Genomic DNA, 21,479 nt, shown 5'->3' on the forward strand with positions numbered 1-21,479 from the left:
AACGCTGAGCAGTGACACCTATGCAGCCGCTGGACTGTGCGGACTTCAGAAACACAAGGACTGAAAAATAAAATACTCCTGGCTGGTCCCCTAAGCTGCATTCAACACTGGTTAGAAATCTTCAGTTCAGGGGCTGGGAAATTGGCTCAGTGGTAGAGCGCTTGCCTTGCATGCATGAGGCCCTGGGTTCGATTCCTCAGCACCACATAAGCAAAAAGAAAAAATCTGGAAGTGGCACTGTGACTCAAGTGGTAGAGTGCTAGCCTTGAGCTGAAGAGCTGAGGGACAGCGCCCAGGCCCAGAGTTCAGGCCCCACGACTGGACCCAAAAAAAAAAAAAAAAAAAAAGAAATCTCCAGTTCGGATATGTGGAAATCTTCTCCAGGCACAAAAATCCAGCTCCTCTACAAACCCTTCCCGAAGTAGACACCGCCGATCCATAGCTCAGTTCCCCCAAGTGAAAAGCCAGACATTTGCTACTTAAAAGTGTTGGTTTTTGTTTTGTTTTTGGTGCCAATTCTGGTCTTGAACTCACAGCCTAGGCACTGTCAGCTTTTTCACTCAAGGCTGGTGCTCCGCCACTTGAGCCACAGCTTCATTTGCAGCTTCTTGGTAGTCAATTAGAGATAAGAGTCTTATTGTAGCCTTTCTTGCTGGGAATAGCTTTGAACCTTGCTCCTCAGATCTCAACGTCCTGAGTCACTAGGATTGCAGGCATGAGCCCCCAATGCCTGGCTTACTTCCAAATGGTTTAAAAGTAATTCTGAATGAAGCCAAGCAAAAGTTAACCAAAAAAAGAAGCTGGCCCTCTGCACCCCACCTCCCTTGACACACCATATGTTCACTCAACAAAAGACTCAAGTCATCTGTAGCAGGGAATCATCTGTTCCCTTCCCCCAAAGTGTCCAAGAAAAGAACTCAATGACTCCAAAGATGCCAGAGAGCCCCAAAATGGATGAACTGTTGTGATGTCTGTGAAGAATGGGCTTGGACTGTGTCAGGTCTCTCCCATCCCCCATCAAGCACTGTCAACTTCACATCTGGTTCAGGCTTTCAAATTCTCAGGCATCACCCCAGGGAGTGGCACTGGTATTTTTCCGGCCCTCCTGGCTACCAGTGCTGCTTGTTCTAAATTAAACAGTGGGTTACTTCTTCTTGCTGGGAAGCCCTGGAATTACATCTGCAAAGACACAGATTTGGATTTGCAAGAATTGCTGTGAAGGGTTACACTTACCCAGAGTTTGGAGGTGGCGTAAGGACCCCTACTTAATAGAGCAGCTTAGGAGTGAGCACACACTAGGAGCCAACTGAAAGACCCCAAACAACAGCTTCCAAATCCCAATTAAATCTTTAGATAAAAAATAAAGGAGAGGGAAGAAGATGGAGACAGTGGCTGGGTAAGGGCATCCTATTAGGAGTCCCTCATCTGACTTTAAACTTGCTCTGTGATGCTAATAGTGTGACAAGTTCATTTGGTGTGCCTAGAACGGATCAGTTTTAACACTGAAAATCCTAGCCAGATGCCAGTCACTCATCCTAGCTACTCAAGAGGCTGAGATCTCAGGTAGCCAAATCTGAGAGACTTTTCCAATTAGCACCAAAAATCTGGAAGTGGGGGTATGGTTCAAGAGGTAAAGTATTAGCCTTGAGTGAAAAAGCCAAGTAAGAATATGAGGCCCTGTGTTCCAGCCCCAGGACCTGCACCAAATACATACATACATTCATACATACATACATACATGCATGCATGCATGCATACATACATACATACATACATACATACATACATACATACATACATACATACATACATACATAGAAAATCCTGCATCTGGGAACCAGGTCAGCTCCAGCAATCTGGAATTGTTGGTCACCCTAGATGCTAATAGTGTGATTCTGGAGAAGTTAACGTTCTCATCTGCAAAGTGGAATAAGTACTTCTGCCTCACCACATTCTGAAGACTGAATGGATAAAGTGCTCAGAACTTCCTGACTCACATTAAGGATTATGTGTGGCAATAGTTAGTGTTTAGTCTAAGATGACAAAGAATTTAAATCCGTATCAAAATCCCAGGCAGAGCTGCTTTTCATTTGTGGCTTTAATGTTGGGTCATCTTGGGTTAATGAGCCTCTTTGAGCCTTGTTCTGCATCTATAAAATGGGGCTCATTTAACCAAGGCAGAATATAATCTTCTGAGCCCCAGTTCTGTGTTTGCTGATACAAATTAATAACATCTCAAATGGCTACTGTCCTGAACGTCACAATGAACACATCCTAGCAAGTATGGGATGCCTTCTATCCTGAAAATGCCTGTTTTCCACTGTGAATGCTGTATGGCTATGAGTGTATGTACATATTCCTCTGTGCATAAGGGTATATGGATGTCTGTGCAAATGGGCTCCCTCTACAGGTAGAATAAAATAAAACCACCCAGGGGTGCCTGCACACCCAACTGGCATCCTCCTCAGCTTCTGTCTCTAGGGTGCTGGGACATAGAGATAATTAGGATATTTTCAAGAACAAAGGAATGTCTATAATGAGAGCTAGCCCAAGGGCATGGAGACCCCGCAAGCATGCTCCACTTATAAATAGCCCTGATGACAGCACAGAAGCAGAGGCTCATGCCTGTCATCTCTCGGCCCAAAGATGTCAGTTCGATTAGAGCAGGCCATGCTTGGGAACTCAGGCTGCTGATATTCCTCATAGCAGCCTCTTAGTAGCTGGCAGTGAACACTGTCAGTGGTAAAATAATATAAATGGTTGATAATCTGCTTCTGCTTTTCCTTGTGTTTGCCCTGCCTCCTGTGTAGCAGTCACCTCCCAGTCATCAGCCACCGTTGTAAGGTGCTCACCTCAATTAAAATTCTACCTGCCTCAGGTTCAAAGCCCAGCCACTCCACTTCCCAGCTGGATGACCCCAGGAAAATTATTTCATTTGTACCTTAGTTGTTCATTGGCAAAGTGGTATCATGATAGGGTCTTCCCCATAAGAATGGTATTAATATACACAACACATGTCAAACAGTGCCTGGTCCATACTTACAGTAAGCACATTGTAAATGTTGACATAATTATGTTGTCATTAGTTTATGAGTTGAGATTTACAGGATGAAAAGATAGCACCCCAGATGCTTACAGGCATGAATTCTGGAAAGTAATAGGACCAAATGGGCAGGAAAAGAGAGGCACTAACATTAGAGGGAAGAATACTCACTTCTTCCCTGTCTTTCCCCATTCCATCACACCCCACACTCCAGAGAGAAAGTGATCCTGTTCAGAGACTGGCCACTGTTTCTCAGACCTGGATAGCACTAAGATGATCGCAGGCAGCATTAGCCATCTTCGGTAAACTGAGTCAAAGGTGCTTGTTGACATTGGCATTGGCCCATTTGTTACCTGATTAACAAATAAATAGCTCCAACTCTTTCCCCACCAAAGCCAGGAGACCAGGGCTCCAGCTGCCAGTAATTTAGCCTGCCTTTTGGCTTTCCAGCTCCTTTTCAAGTTTCCCTTTCTGATGTTCATTAACCAGAAAAATGGGTGATTAGAAGAGCCAGGATAACATTTGGAGGCAAAAGAAGGGGGTTAATGAGTGGAAGCAGCATGTGGTGGGGGACAATGTTGTAAGTCCATTGGTTTTTCAAGACAAGGCTGGCCAGGCTAAGTTTAATCTCAGGGTGTAAACTGACTACCAGAGGGTGGGCTTGCTCCCTGATAGCCTCTTTTATGTATTAACTGATATTGGCTTCACTCAGGCCTATACAAGTGCTAGTGAGGTTTTCATTGTTTTCTGCAGCTGTGCAGATAGCCATGTGATTCCATCCCAGGGAACCTGAGTTTTACCCTAGAGGGGAAGAAAAAGTAATCTAAACAAGGCAGAATGACTTTCTGTAATGTCCCTAGACCAAAAGGATATTATTTAGGAAGATGAAAGTATAGTGAATGAAATGTCGAAAAGAATTATCCAATCAGAATTCAGAAAAGTTCTTGGATCAGGGTGCCTGAGGGCTAGAGCTTGTTGTAGAAATAGAAACTATTATTATTATTATTACTTGAGCCTCTTCCAAGTAGGGCAACTGGGACTTTATTGGCAAGAATAGGCCTCATTCGAGGGTGGGCTCTATGGAAGATGATGACTAGTGCATTTATTTTTATCTCAAACACAATACAGATTTCTAGTTCTTAACATTAAAGAGCTTATAAAACATTGTCATGTACTTAAAATGCAAAACCTCCCTTCTTTTCTTATAGAGAAAAGAAGGATCTAGTCAGCCTACAACTATTGAAACACATCTGGGTCAGCACAATTAAAAATTTAAACAGGTCATGCACAGTGACTCCCACCTGTAGTGTCACAACTTGGGAAGCAGTTATAGGAGGATCATAGGTCCAGAACAGTACAAGTAGACTATTTCAAGGACAAACTTGTTATGTTGGTATGTGTCTAAAATCCCAGCTAAGTGGGAAGTAGAGATAGGAGGCTCCTGGTGTGAAACCAGCTTTGACAAAACACCCTGAGACTACCGTCTGAAAAACAACTAAAGCAAAAAGCGATGAGGGTTCAAATGGCAGATCACTTGCTTAGTAAGTACAGGGCTCTGAGTTCAAATCTCTAGTATGGAGAAGACATATTTAATTATAAACAGAAAACATTTAATAAAGAGGAGCAAGAAGAAAAAACTTGCTTTTAGGATATCTGAGGCTATGTTAACCCAGCCTGCTCACATCCCATTCTCCAGAGCTTTCTACTTAGTGCCAGAGGTTTAGTGGCAAGCAAGACACACAGAAGTTCTACTATCATGCAAGCTAGATTGCATAGGGCAGAGGGACAGCCATTTAAAAGGAAAACAAACATATAAAAGAATTTTCCAAGATGCTAATGGCTGGTAATTGCAATAGGTAGCTGCTGAGGCATGGGGAGGTTCTGTGAAGAACGGATTTTGAACCTCCGCTCTCAACTTTACTCCCCAGTTCATTCTACCCACTTCTGTCTCAGCATCAGACATCTCAAGGCCTGCTTCAGCCCCACAGGCACGTTGCATGAGTAGTTTAGAAACCCAAATAGAACAAAATTCTATCAAAGTTGTTGAGGAAGTATATAAGAAAAATAGATCCATTGGAGAAGAAGAAACTCCTAACTTCCTCAGCCTTGGAGTCAGTGTAAATGAAAAGGAAAAGGAGGAAATTTACACTAGTATCACAATTGACCACAAGTAAGGATATTTGGGGGGGGCTGTGTAGGTGCATCCTGTAATTCCCAACTTGTCAGTTTCAATTATTAGAGTGCCAAAGGGTGACTGGTACTTAGTTCAGTAAATGTTCGATATGTTGTTTGATATATTTAGATTGTAAAATAGTGTGCCTCAATTAAATAATTTTAAAAATTCAAGTGCTTGCTCAAATTGTGAAGGTCAGCATCTCAACACTCATTAAGTATAACTACTTCGTGTACCTTATTTGTGGTTCAGGACACTTTGCAGAAGGGACTAACAGCAAGATGATGAACTGCAGTCTTCCCAGTATAGTATCATGAGGACTCAGAGTGGAAAACACTGACCTGTGTGAGTCATCTGATATAGCTAGCCAATTAAGATATAGGTAGACAATCTCCTATGAGAAATACATGGGGCCAGAAGTGCTTAAGATTTCAGATTTTTAATGTTTTGGAAAACACATGTGCATGTATGTGTATATATATATATATACATACATGTATGTATGCATATGTATATGTATAGAGAGAGAGAGAGAGAAGTGATAGAATGGGGAGAGATAGAAGTGGATATTCTTCCCTCTAATGTTAAGGCCTCTCCTTTCCTGCCCATTTTTTCCTATTGGTTTATAGAATTTGTGTCTGTAAGCATCTATGAGGTTCCATCTTTTCGTCTCTTTTTGCCAATGAACAATTAAGGTACATATATATATATATATGTACATACATACATACATAGACATTTGTAGATATTCGAGGTGTCGCTCAGAGATGGAATACGTATTTAAATGTGAAATTCATTTCTCTCATGTACATCTATTACACACAGCCTGAAGACAATTTCATCTTACTGCCACCTCTCACTTGAAGTCAGGTATGAAATTGTCTACTTGAGCATCATATCAGCGCTCAAAACGTTCTAGATTTTGGAGCATTGTGAACCAGGGATGCATAACCTATACTTCATCCCAGCTTAGTAATTTGAGTAAAGTCTTTTTTTTGGCTTAATTTCTTTTATAAAATTTTATTGTCAAGGTGATGTACAGAAGGGTTACAGTTACATAAATAAGATAATGAGTACATTTCTTGTCAAACATTGTTACCCCTTTTCTTGTTTTTCTTCCACTTTCCCTCCCCCAACTCCTCTTCCCCCTCTTTCTTAAAAAGATATTTTATTAACATGAAGAATTCATAGAAGAACAGTTGTTTGTACTAGTTTTGTTCTTTGTCAACAATTTATGTACCTATTATGGTGCCAGAACTGGAGCTTGCTCAGCTTTTTTGCTCACCGTTGGCATTCTACCACTTGAGCCATGCCTGCAGTTTTGCTGAATCAATTCTTTTCTTAGTAGAAGTGGTTCTTTTACTAAAAAGTTATTTTTGAACACTCCACATGCCAGCTGTTGTTTTAGGCATGAGAGACGTTATAATTAAATAGAACTCAAATCTCCCTGCCTTTGAGAATTAGCATTGTACAAAGAAATAATATAAGCTGGGCAAGAGGAGGTAGAATGTCTCAGAGAAGGTGCAGACATAAATAATGTGATTAGCAAAGGTGAATTTTAGTCAAAGGTCCATAGGAAGTGAGGAAGTGAACCATGTAGGGGTCATCTCACCTCTGTGGTTCACCTGGAAAGCTCACACAAGAGGGAGGGAGGGCAGGGAGACTGAGCCAGGGTAACAGAAGGATCGTATTGCTTCTTGGGAGTGGGGGAAGGGGAGAGAGAATTGGGGCCAACCTACTCACACTAGCAGTTTTCTTATTACCAGAAATTGGAATGCATCATCCCTTGAGATACATCTGTCCTGCAGATGTGTTTTGTTTGGACCACACAATGTTCTTTTTTTACATTTCGAATCCATTGCCAGCATTTAAAAATAAGGAGATTTCACATAAAAAAGGAGTTCAGCATCCAAATTACTTGCTAAGGCAACGCTGGACTAGCTTTTCCTCAGACAACTGAGAATCTCTGTCATCCATACCATGCTGTTCACTATAATCCTCCCCACCCCACCCCCACTTGCCTGACTTGACTTTTAAGTTTTGAAGTCTTGGTTTAAAGTGTGATCACATTGGGTACTTAATGAACTCAAAGCGAGGAGCTAAGTCCACGTTTACCTGATGGCAGTGAAGGGAGGGAGGGAGCATGGGAGGGTACTAGGTCAAAGGGAGGTTGCATACTTAACCAGACAATGAGTAGGAGGGTGAAGAGGCTAGCTTTCTTGTAGACAGTGGTAAGTTTACTGAAAGCTCATGCTGCCCAGTCAGCTGCACTCTGTGGGGCTCACCCCATCAGGACCTGTGGGAATGAGGTCCAACCTGCATCTAGTCTCCAACTCCCATTAGTTAGCAACTCCCATTACAGACTCAGGAATCTGGTAGGATTCTTCTCATGTCCCTCCTCTTCTCCCTCCACTTCCCAAAATAATTTAGTATACCTAGTGTCAGTATTTATATATAGATTGATTTTCTCCTGCTTGCTTTGATAGAGTGGCTCAGTAATTCCATTTCAACATTACCAAGAACAGTGATTTTTTTTTTCCCCCCTGAATTGCTTGTTTGAACAGATGGCACATCCAACGTTTGTGGTTTGGTTGAAAAATGATTTTCTATGTTCCTTGCAATTCATCCCTCAAGTTCACGGCCATCACCACCTGAGAATACTTAGTGTTCAGGGAAGCCGAAAGGGAACATAAATCCTGCTTGCTTTGAACACAGCTCAGGGTTCACCGTATGTGCCTGTGCTGGCCAAGGCTAATCAGCTGTTCCCCTCTCCTTCCCTTTTTTTGTTCTTGTAAATCAAGAGGCTTCAGTATTAGTCACTGCAAAAGAGATAATTAGTAAGTGCAAGCCGCTACCTTCATCCATCACTCTATGCCTCAGATTAAACGTAAGCCAAGAGGCTAGACATAGCTAATGGTACCCCAGGATGAGTGGCTATCCCTGAATTTATTTTCACAGAAAGCTTTTGAGTCAGAATATTTCCTTCTCGATGAATTCCCCCCTTTCCCCCAGAGTTTGTAATGCCAGCTAGGATACAAGGCCAAAGAAAAGACTACTTACCCATCTTATAAAGTTTTCTGGAAACACACACACACACACACACACACACACACACACACACACACACACACACACACACACACACACACACACACACACACACACACACACACACACACACACACACACACACACACACACACACCACATCTTTAGAAGCCCAGGAATCTGAAATAGCAGTGGTTTCCTAATGGTATACATGGGGATTCAACTAATTTAAAAATACCTTTCCCTCTTCAGTGCTGAGACAGCAGAATAAGATGTTTTCTCACTGGGCTCCGCTGTGATTCCCCAAGAAAGTAAAGGCTGTGCCTTTGCTGGTTGTCCAACTGGAAAATTAATTTCCTGCTCTGGCACAGCACATGATCAAGGGCACTGATGCCCTGCAAAAAGTGTTTCCAGAACAGCTGAATCGTCTAGGAACTTCCTTCCCATGCATTGCTGACCAAGGCCCTCATGGAACTATTTTATTCCTTTATTTATTTTATGACTTGGTACCGCTCAAATGCACACTGGCCTCTGTTTTTCCATCACACAGTGTCTCTTCCAATGTTTGAATTGCCCATATCAAACTTTTTTTTAAAGCTATATTTTAGGAGAAAAATTCCCAGCCAAAGTTGCTGATGGATATAGTAAAAACTCACCAATTCTAGGGAGGGGACTTGGGCTTCTTCAATGCTGGCAGCATTAGCAGTGTAAGCTGGCTTGTACTGTCTATTTTCCTCTTGTAGAAGAGGGTGGAGGCTTGTATAATCATAGTCCCCTTCTACAATATTAAAACTACATTTCAGCCAAGAATGGTAGCACACATCCAGATTCCCAACAATAGAGAAGCTAAAACAAGTTGTTTGTAAGTTTAAAGTTAGCCTGGGCTGCATAGCAAGTTCAAGACCAGCCTAGGATATAGTGTCAAAACAAAATCCCCCCAACACCCACATCTCATCATTGATTATAGACAATATCATACTGGAACTTTCAAGTATGCCACCAATTTAGTGATCCAAAGCACTTTAAAGGCAACTCCTCTGTACAATTCCTTAAAGATTATTTTTAAAAATTTTAGAAAGAGAAAACTATCTCCATGCTGACTGAATTGGCCATACCAGACTGGGTTTGAAATCTGTTTAAGCAAACTTGGTATCTCTTGACCTGGGGTATATTACTTGTTGTGAAGTATAAAGTCCTTTTCAATGACAAAGGTGCTTTTCATCTGCTCAAGGATGTCTTTCTGAACACATTTTTAAAAAAACGCTTATTTATTTGCAAAGAAATATGGAATTGCAGTTGTTTTTCAGAAAAAAATGTATTTGCATAAATTCATTATACAAAAGAATTTCATTGTGATATTTATACACATGCATTTAATGTATATTTGATCAAATTCTTGCATCCTTATTATTCTTCTTTAGTCCCTCCTCCTCTCTCCCTTCTCAAAAGTTTTTGTTTGTTTGTTTATTGTTTTTTGTCAGTTGTAGGACTTGTACTCAGGGTCTGGGTACTGTCTCTGAGCTCTTTTGCTCAAGGCTAGTGCTCTACTGCTTTAAGCCACAGCACTACTTCCAGTTTTCTGGTGCTTAATTGGAGATAAAGAGTCTCACAGACTTTCCTGCCTGGGCTAGCTTTGAGCCATGATCCTCAGATCTCAGCCTCCTGAGTAGCCAGGATTACAGGTATAAGCACCAGTGCTCAGTTCAGTCCTCCTTTTATAGTCGTCATATTATTTTTATTATTCAGACCTTCTTTTGAGGAGGAGTATTTGCTTCATCCATGTCAATTTTATACCCTTCTTCTCTGTTTTTAAGACTTTCCATGTATACAGTAACTTTATTTCAATGCTAAATCATAATGTAATATTTTCTAAAACGTTTAAGTAGCAATTAAACTCAGTGACAGGAATGACTCTGACATAGTATAAGCAATAATACAAACCTGTGATTGTGTTGGCCACACTCAGGCAAAAGCACCTGAGTCATAACTGCCATTTGGCAATAAAAATGTTCAGCCTGATCTGTCACATAAAATCTTGACCTCAGACATCCAAAGAATATCTGAGGTGAATTATGGGAATAGCTACCATTTACTGAACATTTACTACATATGCAGCAAAGTACTGAATTCATGGCAAAACTTAAACTCAAACTTTATACAAAGTATGTGCAGATTATACGACTTAACCAGGGTAAAATAATTGCACAAGATGCCCTAGCTCAGTAAATTTTAAGGCAAGGGTGCTAAGCCAAAAAAAAAAGATGCATTCTGCTAGTTCTGGAATTTTAAGGGCAGTAAAATTTTTGTGTATGTATCAACTGTAGACCAATATTTGATTGAGTCTCCTGAGAAAATGAGGCATTTCTCCAAATAAGATATCAAAAGTTTATTTCAAATAGTTTAATCATAGCTAGTCATGATGAAACATACTTATAATCCCACTCAAGAGGCTATGGCAAGAAGATTCAAAGTTCAAGTCCAGACCCTGTCTCTAAATAAATAAACAAGTAAATCTAGTAAGTCTACTTCAAACATACAAGTTTGATACGTTTGTTTGTTGAGAGTAATGGTCCTGGGTCTTGAACTCAGGGCTTTGAGCTCTGTGTCAACTTTTTGGCATAACTGGTGCTCTACCACTTCAGCTGTGCCTCCAATTTGACTCTTTGGTAGTTAATTTGGAAATAAGAGTCTCAAGAATTTGTCTGCCTGGGGCTGGCTTAGAACCCATGATCCTCGGGTGTCAGCCTCCTGAATAACTACGATTATAGGTGTGAGCCACCAAAACCTGGCTCAACCATGTAAAATTTCGTGTAATAAACTGATATGACAATATATACAATTAACATTCATTATATGTAAATTGCTGTTTCTTAAAGGGGCTCTTCAGAATGATTTGATTTTTACAACCATGACATCCCACTATCCTTACCACAGTGCAATGAGATGGTTAAATCATCACCATTTCCTGACCAAAAACATTGCCTGTGGACCAAAATAATGTCTCCCAGTGGCAATAAAAATATGTTCTTGGAAAAACATTCACTTAGATCAGCACAAACCGTGGTCTCCTGAGCTTTGGGCTGTTGGACCAATAAAGTAGCCTAATTTCCAAAGTTTGTCTTTTGGTGAAATGAACAGAAAACAAATATGTTTTGTAAAAAACCCACAAAAGCTGTTTTACTCTACCAATATGAGGGTATATGGAAATGAGTTGCATTTCCTAGGACACAGATGTCCCCAGGCCACTGGCCCCTCTGAAGAATGGAAAGGCCCAGTCAGACCAGCCCAGGGGCAGAGATAGAAGCCACCATGCTTGTCCCTAGGGAACAGTGATGCTGAGTAAACTATGGCTTCATGGTGACTTTCTGATTTCATAGACAGCTAAATGTGGAATCTGGGAGAAGCTTCATATTTATGTCCAGTGTGAAGGAGCTAACCCAAAAGGAAGAAGTGAGTGTGCTTGAAACTTACTTCAAAATAAGCATCAGCAAGAAGGAATTACCCCATCTCAATAGTCAGAGATAATAGCCCCACTTCAAACCCTAGTCAGGTAGACATTATAACTTTCTTACATCTGTGGTCCAACAGCCAGGGTAGAGATTGTGTTAGGAGAATGCAATTGGGATTTCTTAAAAAGTGATTTCTTGCTGGGTGCCCGTTGCTTACACCTGTAATTCTAGCTACTCAGGAGGCTGAGATCGGAGGATCGCCATTCAAAGCTAGCCCAGGCAAGGAGAACCATAAGATTCTTATCTCCAATTAACCACCAGAAAACCGGAAGTGGTACTGTGGCTAACCTTGAGCTGAAGAGCTCAGGGACAGTGCCTAGGCTCAGAGTTCAAGCCCCACAACTGAAAAAAAAAAAGTGCTTTCTTGCTGGGTATCAGTGGTTCACACCTATTATCCTAGCTACTTAGGAGGCTGAGATGTGAGGATCTCAGTTCAAAGCCAGCCTTTAGTAGGAATGTCTGTTAGCTTCTTATCTCCAATTACCTACTGAAAAATCCAGGAGTGGAGTCATTAGCTCAAGTAATAGGGCACCAGCTATAAGCAATATAGAGCACAGGGACAGTACCCAGGCCCTGTGTACCCAGAACCAGCACCAAACAAACAAAGGTTGCTTTCCCAAATCATTACATCGTGACAAGTGTGTACTGAGTGCCTGTGTGTGGAAAGGAGGGACATTTGGGGCAGGCTGTGTATTTGAAGGGGTCTGATAGAGCAATGGCAGCAGGGCCACAGCCTTTCTAACCTTCCCTGGGTTTGTTCAGCTGTAAAGGAGCCTCCCACTACGGCCTGACCAAAGACAGGAAGAGGCGTTCACAAGATGGCTGCCCCGATGGCTGTGCCAGCCTCACTGCCACCACGCTCTCCCCAGAGGTGTCTGCAGCTGCTGCCATCTCCTTAATGACCGACGAGCCAGGCCTGGACAACCCTGCCTACGTGTCCACCGCTGAGGATGGCCAGCCAGCAACCAGCCCTTCGGACTCTGGCCGGAGTAACCGAACGAGGGGTGAGTCAAAGGGTTGGGTTGTCCTGGAATGGGCTCTGGGCCTTCCTTGAGATTGCCCTCAGTGGAATATTCACTGTGGAAAGTTCTAGAACATGTTTTTGTAAGGGGAAATGGTTCTGGTAGTTTTGGCAGCCGCTCAGTGTTCAATTCTCCGAAGTGAAATGAAACCACGAGTACCTCAGATCATTAGAACTATGTAATCTTACTTGGTGAAAGGGGTTGAAGGGAGGCCTGAGGATTTATCACTCCCACACTGTCAGACCTCCTCTGCCTGCCCAAGAAAAGTGCTGTGGTATTCACTTTAGTCCAAGGGAGAAAAGAAGAAAAGCACAGATTTTTCAAAAACATGCATATTTTACTTTATAAAAATACAGGAAGGTAAATTCTGCAATCCTATCACCTAGAGGTAATTATGTTTAATATTTTAATGCATATAACTTACGGGTATACATAAACATTATTTCTTTCCTCTCCTTTCCCCTTTCTTGTGCTTCCTTCCCCTCCTCTCCCCTCTTCTCTCTTCTCTTTTCTAGACAGGACGCTGATCCACAGCCTAGGCTGATCTCAAATTCAAGCTCCTCCTGCCTCAGACTCCTGAGTTCTGGGATTTCAGGCTCTGTGCCACCATACCCAGCTAAAAGATGGTCTCTATCAACAAATAAATACCTTCTCTCATCTCTCTCTTGCTTAGCACGGCCCTTTGAGCGGTCCACTATCAGAAGCAGATCCTTCAAAAAGATTAATCGTGCTCTGAGTGTTCTACGAAGGACGAAGAGTGGGAGCGCAGTTGCCAACCATGCTGACCAGGGCAGGGAAAATTCTGAAAATACCACCGCTCCCGAAGGTAGGTGAACCCCACCAGGTTGGACATAGCTGGACTTCCACAGTGACTTCAAGGGTGGCAATATCCTGACCACCAAGAACCTTCTGTCATCTCTCTCTTCCCAGGGATATAAAAATTTTTTTAACCCAGACTAGCTTTTGTGCTTGTAAGTAATTAAAGGGAGAAGCTACTGTTCTCTGTTACATGGAGGGAAAGGTTGTTGGATTCTTTAAGTACTAGCTTAATGAATAACAGTAATGAGTAATAATATGAAAACTAGTAAGTGCTGGCCATGGTAAGGCATGACTGTAATCCCACAACTAGAGCTACTGTACAAGAAGATTTTGAGTTTGAGGCCAGTCTGAGCTATGTAAATTCCATGCATCCTAAATTATTATACAATGAAACCCTGCCTCAACACACACACACACACACACACACACACACACACACACACACACACACACACACACATCAAATAAATAAGTAAATAAATGGGGGGATTGTCCCTATTTTCCAAGAATCTGGTGTCTTCCCTGGGAAATATGTATGCAGGAGATTATGCACCAAGAGATTTCTGTATCCTCTCATCAAAACGTAGGAGATAAAATAATGCCAGTAGCCAAGTAAAGTATTTAAATGTTTTCTGTTGGTTTGTTGTTGAAGAGAACAATTTGTTCCGATGTTGAGTCAAACACTTTACATGTCAAAATAAATGTCCAAGAATTTCTAATAATTTATTTGCTCTCCAAAGGAGTTCCATTACATTTTAAAATAAGAACATATTCCCCTGTTGGAACCTGAATCAATCCGCAAGTATACAATTTTGTATTTGGTCATTATTTTTAAACACAATAATACTTGTAGTTAATGAGTAAAAATCATCTTATTGCTTGGCACAAAGCAAATAGTATACAATTCATTAGTTCTTATCATAGCGACATGAGGTGTGGCTCTGAATGTCCTACCCACATTACCTCATTTAACCTGTACAACAACCCTGAGAAGTAGTGACACAGATAAGGAAACTAAGGCACAGAGAGATTACTTAGCTTGTTTGAAAGGATCTTACTGATCTTTGAATCTTATATTGTAGTCCCACACACACACTTTTTTTTTTTTTGCTCAGAACTAGGATTTGAATTCAGTATCTGATACTTTCCGTCCTTGGCTGGTGCTCTACCACCTGAGCCATGCCTTCAACCCCTTGTATTATAGCTCTATGAGATTGGATCTCAGATCCTGTATGATTTTCCCAATATAAATGGTGCTAAGGAAATATTACCCTATTCCTTTCTTTTCGTTTTATATTATAACCTTAAAGTAATAATAATAACAATACCTTTTTTAAAGTGAGCACTTCCTAAGACAAGTAGCATTCTAAGTCAATGCTATGTCATGACCATGCTAAGTAATGATCGTCATTTCACATGTATAGATGAGAGAACTGAGTCCTAAAAAGATAAGGTAACTAATGCAAAATCAGCCAACTAATTAGGGCTGGGATGTTAGCTCAGGTCCTCTAGCTCCAGAAACTACTTCTAGCCATCAGTTCTGCTGCTTTCGACTCTTCAGGGTGCAGAGGAGTCTTGCAGCTACTGTATTTATTAGACCCTTAGAAATTTCATGAGCAGTCATGTGAGACCTCTTCTTCTAGTTTCACATGGGTAGCCACTCATCTTGTGCTCTCGCTCCCTGGGCCTGTCCCAGTCCTGTAAGAAATGGCTGGGTTTCCCCCAACTCCCTGTCATGGTCCAACCAGAGCGCTCACTCTCCTTCCAGCTGCCATTCCAACTCTACACAGAGGCAGTACTCTACTCCATAGGGTTACTATGACATCTAAAAATATTCATTTATGTTGTTTAGCTCAATAAATGTCTACCACACGATAAACCCAGAGGGAAAATAATTCTTAAATCTTTTAGCCCTCAAGCAAGGACACAATATTGAGCAAATTCTTCCCTTTCCAGACTAAGGCAAGAATTGTTTTGATTCTCCAGGGTCACTAAAGCTCCTTTAGTGAGGATCTAAACATTTATGAGTATGGCTAGGTATATTGTTTTGTATCATGAAGTTAAGACATCCTTGAGTAGTTCAGGGTAGGGAGTATGATCTCTGTAAGTGTGTTAAGAAAGAGGAGAGGGTCTGGGAAGGTAGCTCAGTGGTAGAGTGGGTTCCATTCCTCAGTACCACATACATAGAAAAAGCTGGAAGTGGCACTGTGGCTCAAGTGGTAGAATGCTAGCCTTGAGCAAAAGAAGCTCAGGGACAGTGCCTAGGCCCCAATAATGGAAAGAAAGAAAGAAAGAAAGAAAGAAAGAAAGAAAGAAAGAAAGAAAGAAAGAAAGAAAGAAAGAAAGAAAGAAAGAAAGAAAGAAAGAAAGAAAGAGAGAGAGAGAGAGAGAAAGAGAGAGAGGAGGGAGAGAGAGGAGGGAGAAATGGGGGAGAGAGAGAAAACAGTTTTGATGATTATTTTCAGATCTTTCTTTTTTAAAATTTATTTTTCTTTTTAATTGCCATTCCCTTGTTACATGATATGTTTCAACACATGCTTGTGGTCTGGCCTACTTAATGCAATCAGAGTAGTTTAAACACTAATTGAACTCAATCACTCACACACTTATAGCACTGGAAAGTGACAGATTAAGACGGCTACTTGTAGCCTTTCAGCAAACTCAGTTGCTTACATTAAATTAAATCAGAATGGAATTTAAGAACCTACATTATCATATCTCAAGCTTCTCCTGCCACTAAATTACCTTGCCAACCACTCCATCATACTTACAAATAACTAATTTTTTCTTTATTGTTCCTGAAAACTTGAATTCACTTAGGAAAAATGTTCCAAGGTCGTGTGTTTTGAAAATGGACCCAAAGAATGGTTACTACAGAACCAGGCTCCTTGTGTTGTATCTCTGCAGATGACAAAGCAAAAGGAGACTCTGTGGCAAAGACAGCTGTCGGGAGCTACAGTAGACAGAATGTCTCAGCCATCTATCTCCTAACTCTGAGATGGAGGCTCTGAGGGGCCATTTGCCCACCAGACTCAGCTGGGCTGAGTCCCAGCACTTCTTAGTTTCCTCTCTGTCACTCAGTACTGTGGCTAGTCAGTCCATTGGACAGGTCCCCTGTGGATCTATCTTGGCTGTGAATACATGGGATCGGGGCCCTGTGCAGGCAATAAAGGTATGGGTTATCAGAACTTGGGTCTGATCTGACCCTGACGTGACCTCATTTGCAGCCTTCCGCTAATTTATTTACTTCCTCTTTTTGTGCCTGAGCAAGCCCATGTGTAAAATAAAGGTCTGACCATCACTACAGAGCTGCACAGCAGTAAGTACTAGCTGTTTCTGGTCACAGGAGAAGGGCCCACACCTGTAATCATAGCCCAAGAGGGTATCTGAGGGTATCTGTTTGAAGCCAGCCCTGGCAGACAAATCCATGAAACTCTTATCTCCAACTAACCAGCCAAAATGTGGAAGTAGAGATGTAATTCAAGTGATAGGATACTGGCCTTAAGTAAAAAAAAGCTAAGGGAGAGTACAAGGCCCTGAGTCCAAGCCCCTGTAACCAGCATAATAAGCTAAATAATTAATTAATCAAAATGTACAAGCTGGGCATGGTGAACAAACCTGGGGTTGTAGCTATCTGAGATTCAGAGGATCGCCATAATCCTCTGGCTGGGCTGGAGGTCAGCCCAGGGCCAAAGCAAAAGGTTTTATCTAAACAATAAAACTAAGGCAAAAATGACTGGAAGTGTATCTCAAATGGTAGAACATTTCTCTAGCAAATATGAAACCTTGGTTTCAATCCCTGGTGCTGCAAAAAGAAAATAAATAAGTTTGGAAATACCGACTTATATGCTCCTGGAATCTCCTTTCAGCTCTGAATTCAATGACTCGGGCATATCAGGGGCAAACTTTCAGAAATCACCAACTAGGATTTGGCTTATTCTTGAATCTGAATCAGATCTTTTGACTTTCCATTAACAGGAGGGTCTGATGGAGAGGACTGACGATTCCCCACACCCGAGCAGGTCTTTAAGAACAAAATCTCCAGAATGATGGAAAGGGCCACAGAGCAGGTTCTATTTTTTGTCCTTCAAGAAGAAAGCAATGGCACTGCACTTAATTCCATAAAGACATTTGTTCAGTCATTCATTCATTCATTCATTCCTGTTTACTCAGTAGACATCAACCAAAGGCTGCTGCAGGCAGAGATCTAAGATTGTACAGAACCAAGGAAATGCCAGAAATCAAGCTGTGGTCTACAGCCTGCTTAATGTAATCCAAGTTGTTTAAACATTAATTGAACTCATTCACCCTACTGTTAGAACCAAGAATATACAGGTTAGCACAGCTGCTTGCTGCCTTATAATAAAGCCAGTTAGTTGATAGATTCTAGATTCCAGAGTCAAGCGGGGGACCTAAGAAATGGGTGTGAATGACAAGAATGGAAGTATGAATGCCATGAGAGAAAGCCATGAGAGGAAGTGGTGTGTTTTAAGAGAGCAAGGAAAAAGGATCAGAGGAGAGTTTAATTGGAAGGGATCATTTCATGCAGACCTTGAAGGAAAATTTCGGTTTAGGCCCAGGATGAAAAGCATTCCAGCAGAGCAACTTACCCTGGGCAATGAGGCAGAAAAATGGCAAACACAAATGACAAACAATGAACAGTTTACTTTGGCAAGAGAAGTGGTTAGAAATGTCCATTATGTGAGTGTCTTAAATAAGTCTTTGTTCATTTCAGTCTTTCCAAGGTTGTATCACCTGATCCCAGATGGTGAAATTACCAGTATCAAGATCAATCGAGTGGATCCCAATGAAAGCCTCTCCATTAGGCTTGTGGGAGGCAATGAAACCCCATTGGTCCACATCATTATCCAGCACATTTATCGTGATGGAGTGATTGCCAGGGATGGCCGGCTACTGCCTGGGGACATTATTCTCAAGGTAGAGACTGGCTGTGAGGCTCTGATAAGGCATGTGATATAAAAAGCCTTGAATTACAAATAACTGGATGGATGGATGGATGGATGGATGGATGGATGGATGGATGGATGGATGATGGATGAAGATAAAATAGTGAGATAAACATGCTTGATACTTTCTATGATTAGAAAAGAGATTCAGATTTTATCTCTGTGTGACAATTAAAATTTGAAATAGGTCATCTACTCTTCACTTTCTGTTTATCAATATTTGTCTCTGTATCATTTTATCTCTGTCTTCTCCTCTCTCTCCTCCTTCCTCCATCTACCAGACTTTCCTTCCTAGGCTGGCTTCAAACCATGATCCTCGTTCTCAGCCTCCTGAATAGGCCTGAGCCTGGTACCCTACTCACATCTAAATTTTTGTCACCTTCAGCTGTCATTTGTGGTACAAGAGCTGCCAAGGCTCTATTTAGCAGGCGAGCCTGACCTTTTCTAGGTTTGCGGAGCAGGCCCTAGCTGCTGGTGACTTGTCTTTGTCCAGAGGGTCTCATCCAACTCTGGAGATGGAGATGCATTGTACTTCAAGGAGGGCTGTTTCCAAGCTCATTCCAAAGTGCCTCCAAACTGGTTATGAGATCACCAGGTCATGAAATCCTCCCAAACTAGAAACTTCAGAAGGTTGCTCCTGCGGAGTCCCTCCTCAGCATCGTGTGCAATGCAGTGCTTCTATCAACTGCTTTCTTGCAGAGTAGTGACAAGCACTGGAGGCTGCAGCCTCCAGGCTGGGCCTATGGAGCCAGAGTAATTAAAACCAGACATCCCAGTTTAGCCCTATTAGTGAGGCCCAAATGAGAGGGCCCAACTTAAAAATGTTTGAGTAATACTACAGCCTGACCCAGCCTGTCAATAGAAGATCCTGGAAACTTCCTTTTGTATTAGATTGTTTGAAATCATGCAGAACTTTTTTCCTTCTTTTGTTAGAAACATGAGCAAATGCTTTGCAGACAACCACTGTGATACCTGACATATTCTCCATCTATCTCTGTCTCTCACACACTCACTCACTGAGATAAAGTTTTGCCCTCATACATACCTATACTCTAACATACTTACAAACACATGCATAAACATACATATTCAGACATATGCAATTCATATTTCCTATTTCAAGACTGTGCACATAAATGTGTGGTCCTAGAAAGGACTGGTAGGGGATGGAGCTGTTAGGTCGCAGGATTAGGAAAGAGAACAGAGCAGTCTCTGAAGCAAGACTGGTTATCCTGTTTGTGGTGCTGGAGATGAAGCCAGGGTCTGGCGCACATGGGGGCCTGGGTCTTTTAGGCAGAGTTGTGGAGTTGACTATATGATTCTTCCTCCCCCAGGTCAACGGGATGGACATCAGTAACGTCCCTCACAATTATGCCCTGCGTCTCTTGCGCCAACCCTGCCAGGTGCTTCGGCTTACTGTGCTGCGCGAGCAGAAGTTCCGAAGCAGGAGCACTGGGCAGGCACTGGATACCTACGGACCCCGGGATGACAGTTTCCATGTGATTCTCAACAAAAGTAGCCCTGAGGAACAGCTGGGAATAAAACTGGTGCGCAGGGTGGATGAGCCCGGGGTGTTCATCTTCAGTGTGCTGGATGGGGGTGTGGCAGACCGGCACGGCCAGCTGGAGGAGAATGATCGTGTGCTGGCCATTAATGGACATGACCTTCGATATGGCAGCCCGGAAAGCGCAGCTCATCTGATTCAGGTGGGTCACAGATCACTCTTAAGATCTCAGTCAGAAACCCCCACATGAGCAGCTCACCCTCTTCCACATGTACATGTGGTGACTCCTCCAGGGAGAAAAGAGCTGGAGTCTTTAAAGCTTCTGTGCAAGTCAGAATCTTACTCAAGCCAATGATTTGACAGTCTCCCTCAACACAATGCGCATGAGCAAAAATGTGTGCACAAACCCCTATCTATACCTGCTTTAAAAAAATCAACCAATTTATGGTTACCTGCCAGTCTAGTATAGTATTGTACAGTAATGTATCATATCTCAAGCACTTAGAGCAATGTCTGGCAGGAGTAGGCGCTCAGTAAATAAATGTTTATTATTTTTTAAATATTGTTGCATTAATAAATGCAGTCAAACTATTAGCATCTATATTATATACATAGATACAAAATACATGTTATGCATTAGTTCAGTCTCATAGGGATTTGTTATCAAACTATTTGCCAAAGAACATGACATACTTGCTATTTCTCCCCAAGTTGTAACCTCTACTTTTAGTCCCTTTGAATTTGTTCAATTAGCATTGGCTGAGCAGCTTCTATGTGCAAGCCATACTCAGTACAGTGGTGAACTATTTGGCCACTCAGAGCATGAATTATATTCTTGTCCTAATGTCACAGTAAACGTAAAGCCGATGATACTACCATGAGTGTGCCAGGGACTCAGAACACAAAATAGACTGTGTGAAACAGACATACCTGTTTAAAAAAAAAGAAAGAAAGAAACTAGTTTTTCGTCTTGAAGGAACTGTCATTCATGGATGAATTTCTTTTCCTCTTTATTGTTTGTATATACGGGGGCTTGAACTCAAGGCCTTGTACTCTTACTCTGCTTTTCCAATCAAGGCTGGTGGTCTACCACTCTTGAGCCGCAGCTCCACTTCCAGCCTTTTGCTGGTTAATTAGAGATAGGACCTTTTGTGCTTGGTCCAGCTATAAACCACAAACCTCAGATCCTCAGCCTCCTGAGTAGCTAAGATTACAGGTAAGAGCCACCAGCGCCTGGCTGGCTTTTCCCTTCTCTTTAAAAACTAGATTTTAGGAACTATTGATATTATTTTTTTCAGATTATGCTTTTTAGCGCCCTCTGCAGGTACAATTCACATTGTGGCGATAATCTGCCAAGGGTTCGTTGCATCGGGAAGGCAACAGAAAAACTGTCT

The 21,479-nt window shown here is 41.9% G+C and overlaps 1 protein-coding gene across 4 annotated transcripts in view; it reads left to right on the forward strand.

Annotated features, from left to right (window-relative positions):
* Positions 1-21,479, forward strand: part of Lnx1 (ligand of numb-protein X 1) — a 108,478-nt gene that overhangs the window by 63,075 nt on the left and 23,924 nt on the right. For all 4 annotated transcript variants that reach the window (XM_070013121.1, XM_070013122.1, XM_070013123.1 and 1 more), the window contains 4 exons: positions 12,536-12,777; positions 13,469-13,621; positions 18,350-18,552; positions 19,916-20,287. In XM_070013121.1, the coding sequence (XP_069869222.1) occupies positions 12,536-12,777; positions 13,469-13,621; positions 18,350-18,552; positions 19,916-20,287 (970 nt within the window). The remainder of the gene's footprint in view (positions 1-12,535; positions 12,778-13,468; positions 13,622-18,349; positions 18,553-19,915; positions 20,288-21,479) is intronic.

This window comes from Dipodomys merriami, unplaced genomic scaffold (genome assembly GCF_024711535.1).
Source record: "Dipodomys merriami isolate MVZ:Mamm:240054 unplaced genomic scaffold, mDipMer1.0.p SCAF_9, whole genome shotgun sequence".
Taxonomy (NCBI): domain Eukaryota; kingdom Metazoa; phylum Chordata; class Mammalia; order Rodentia; family Heteromyidae; genus Dipodomys; species Dipodomys merriami.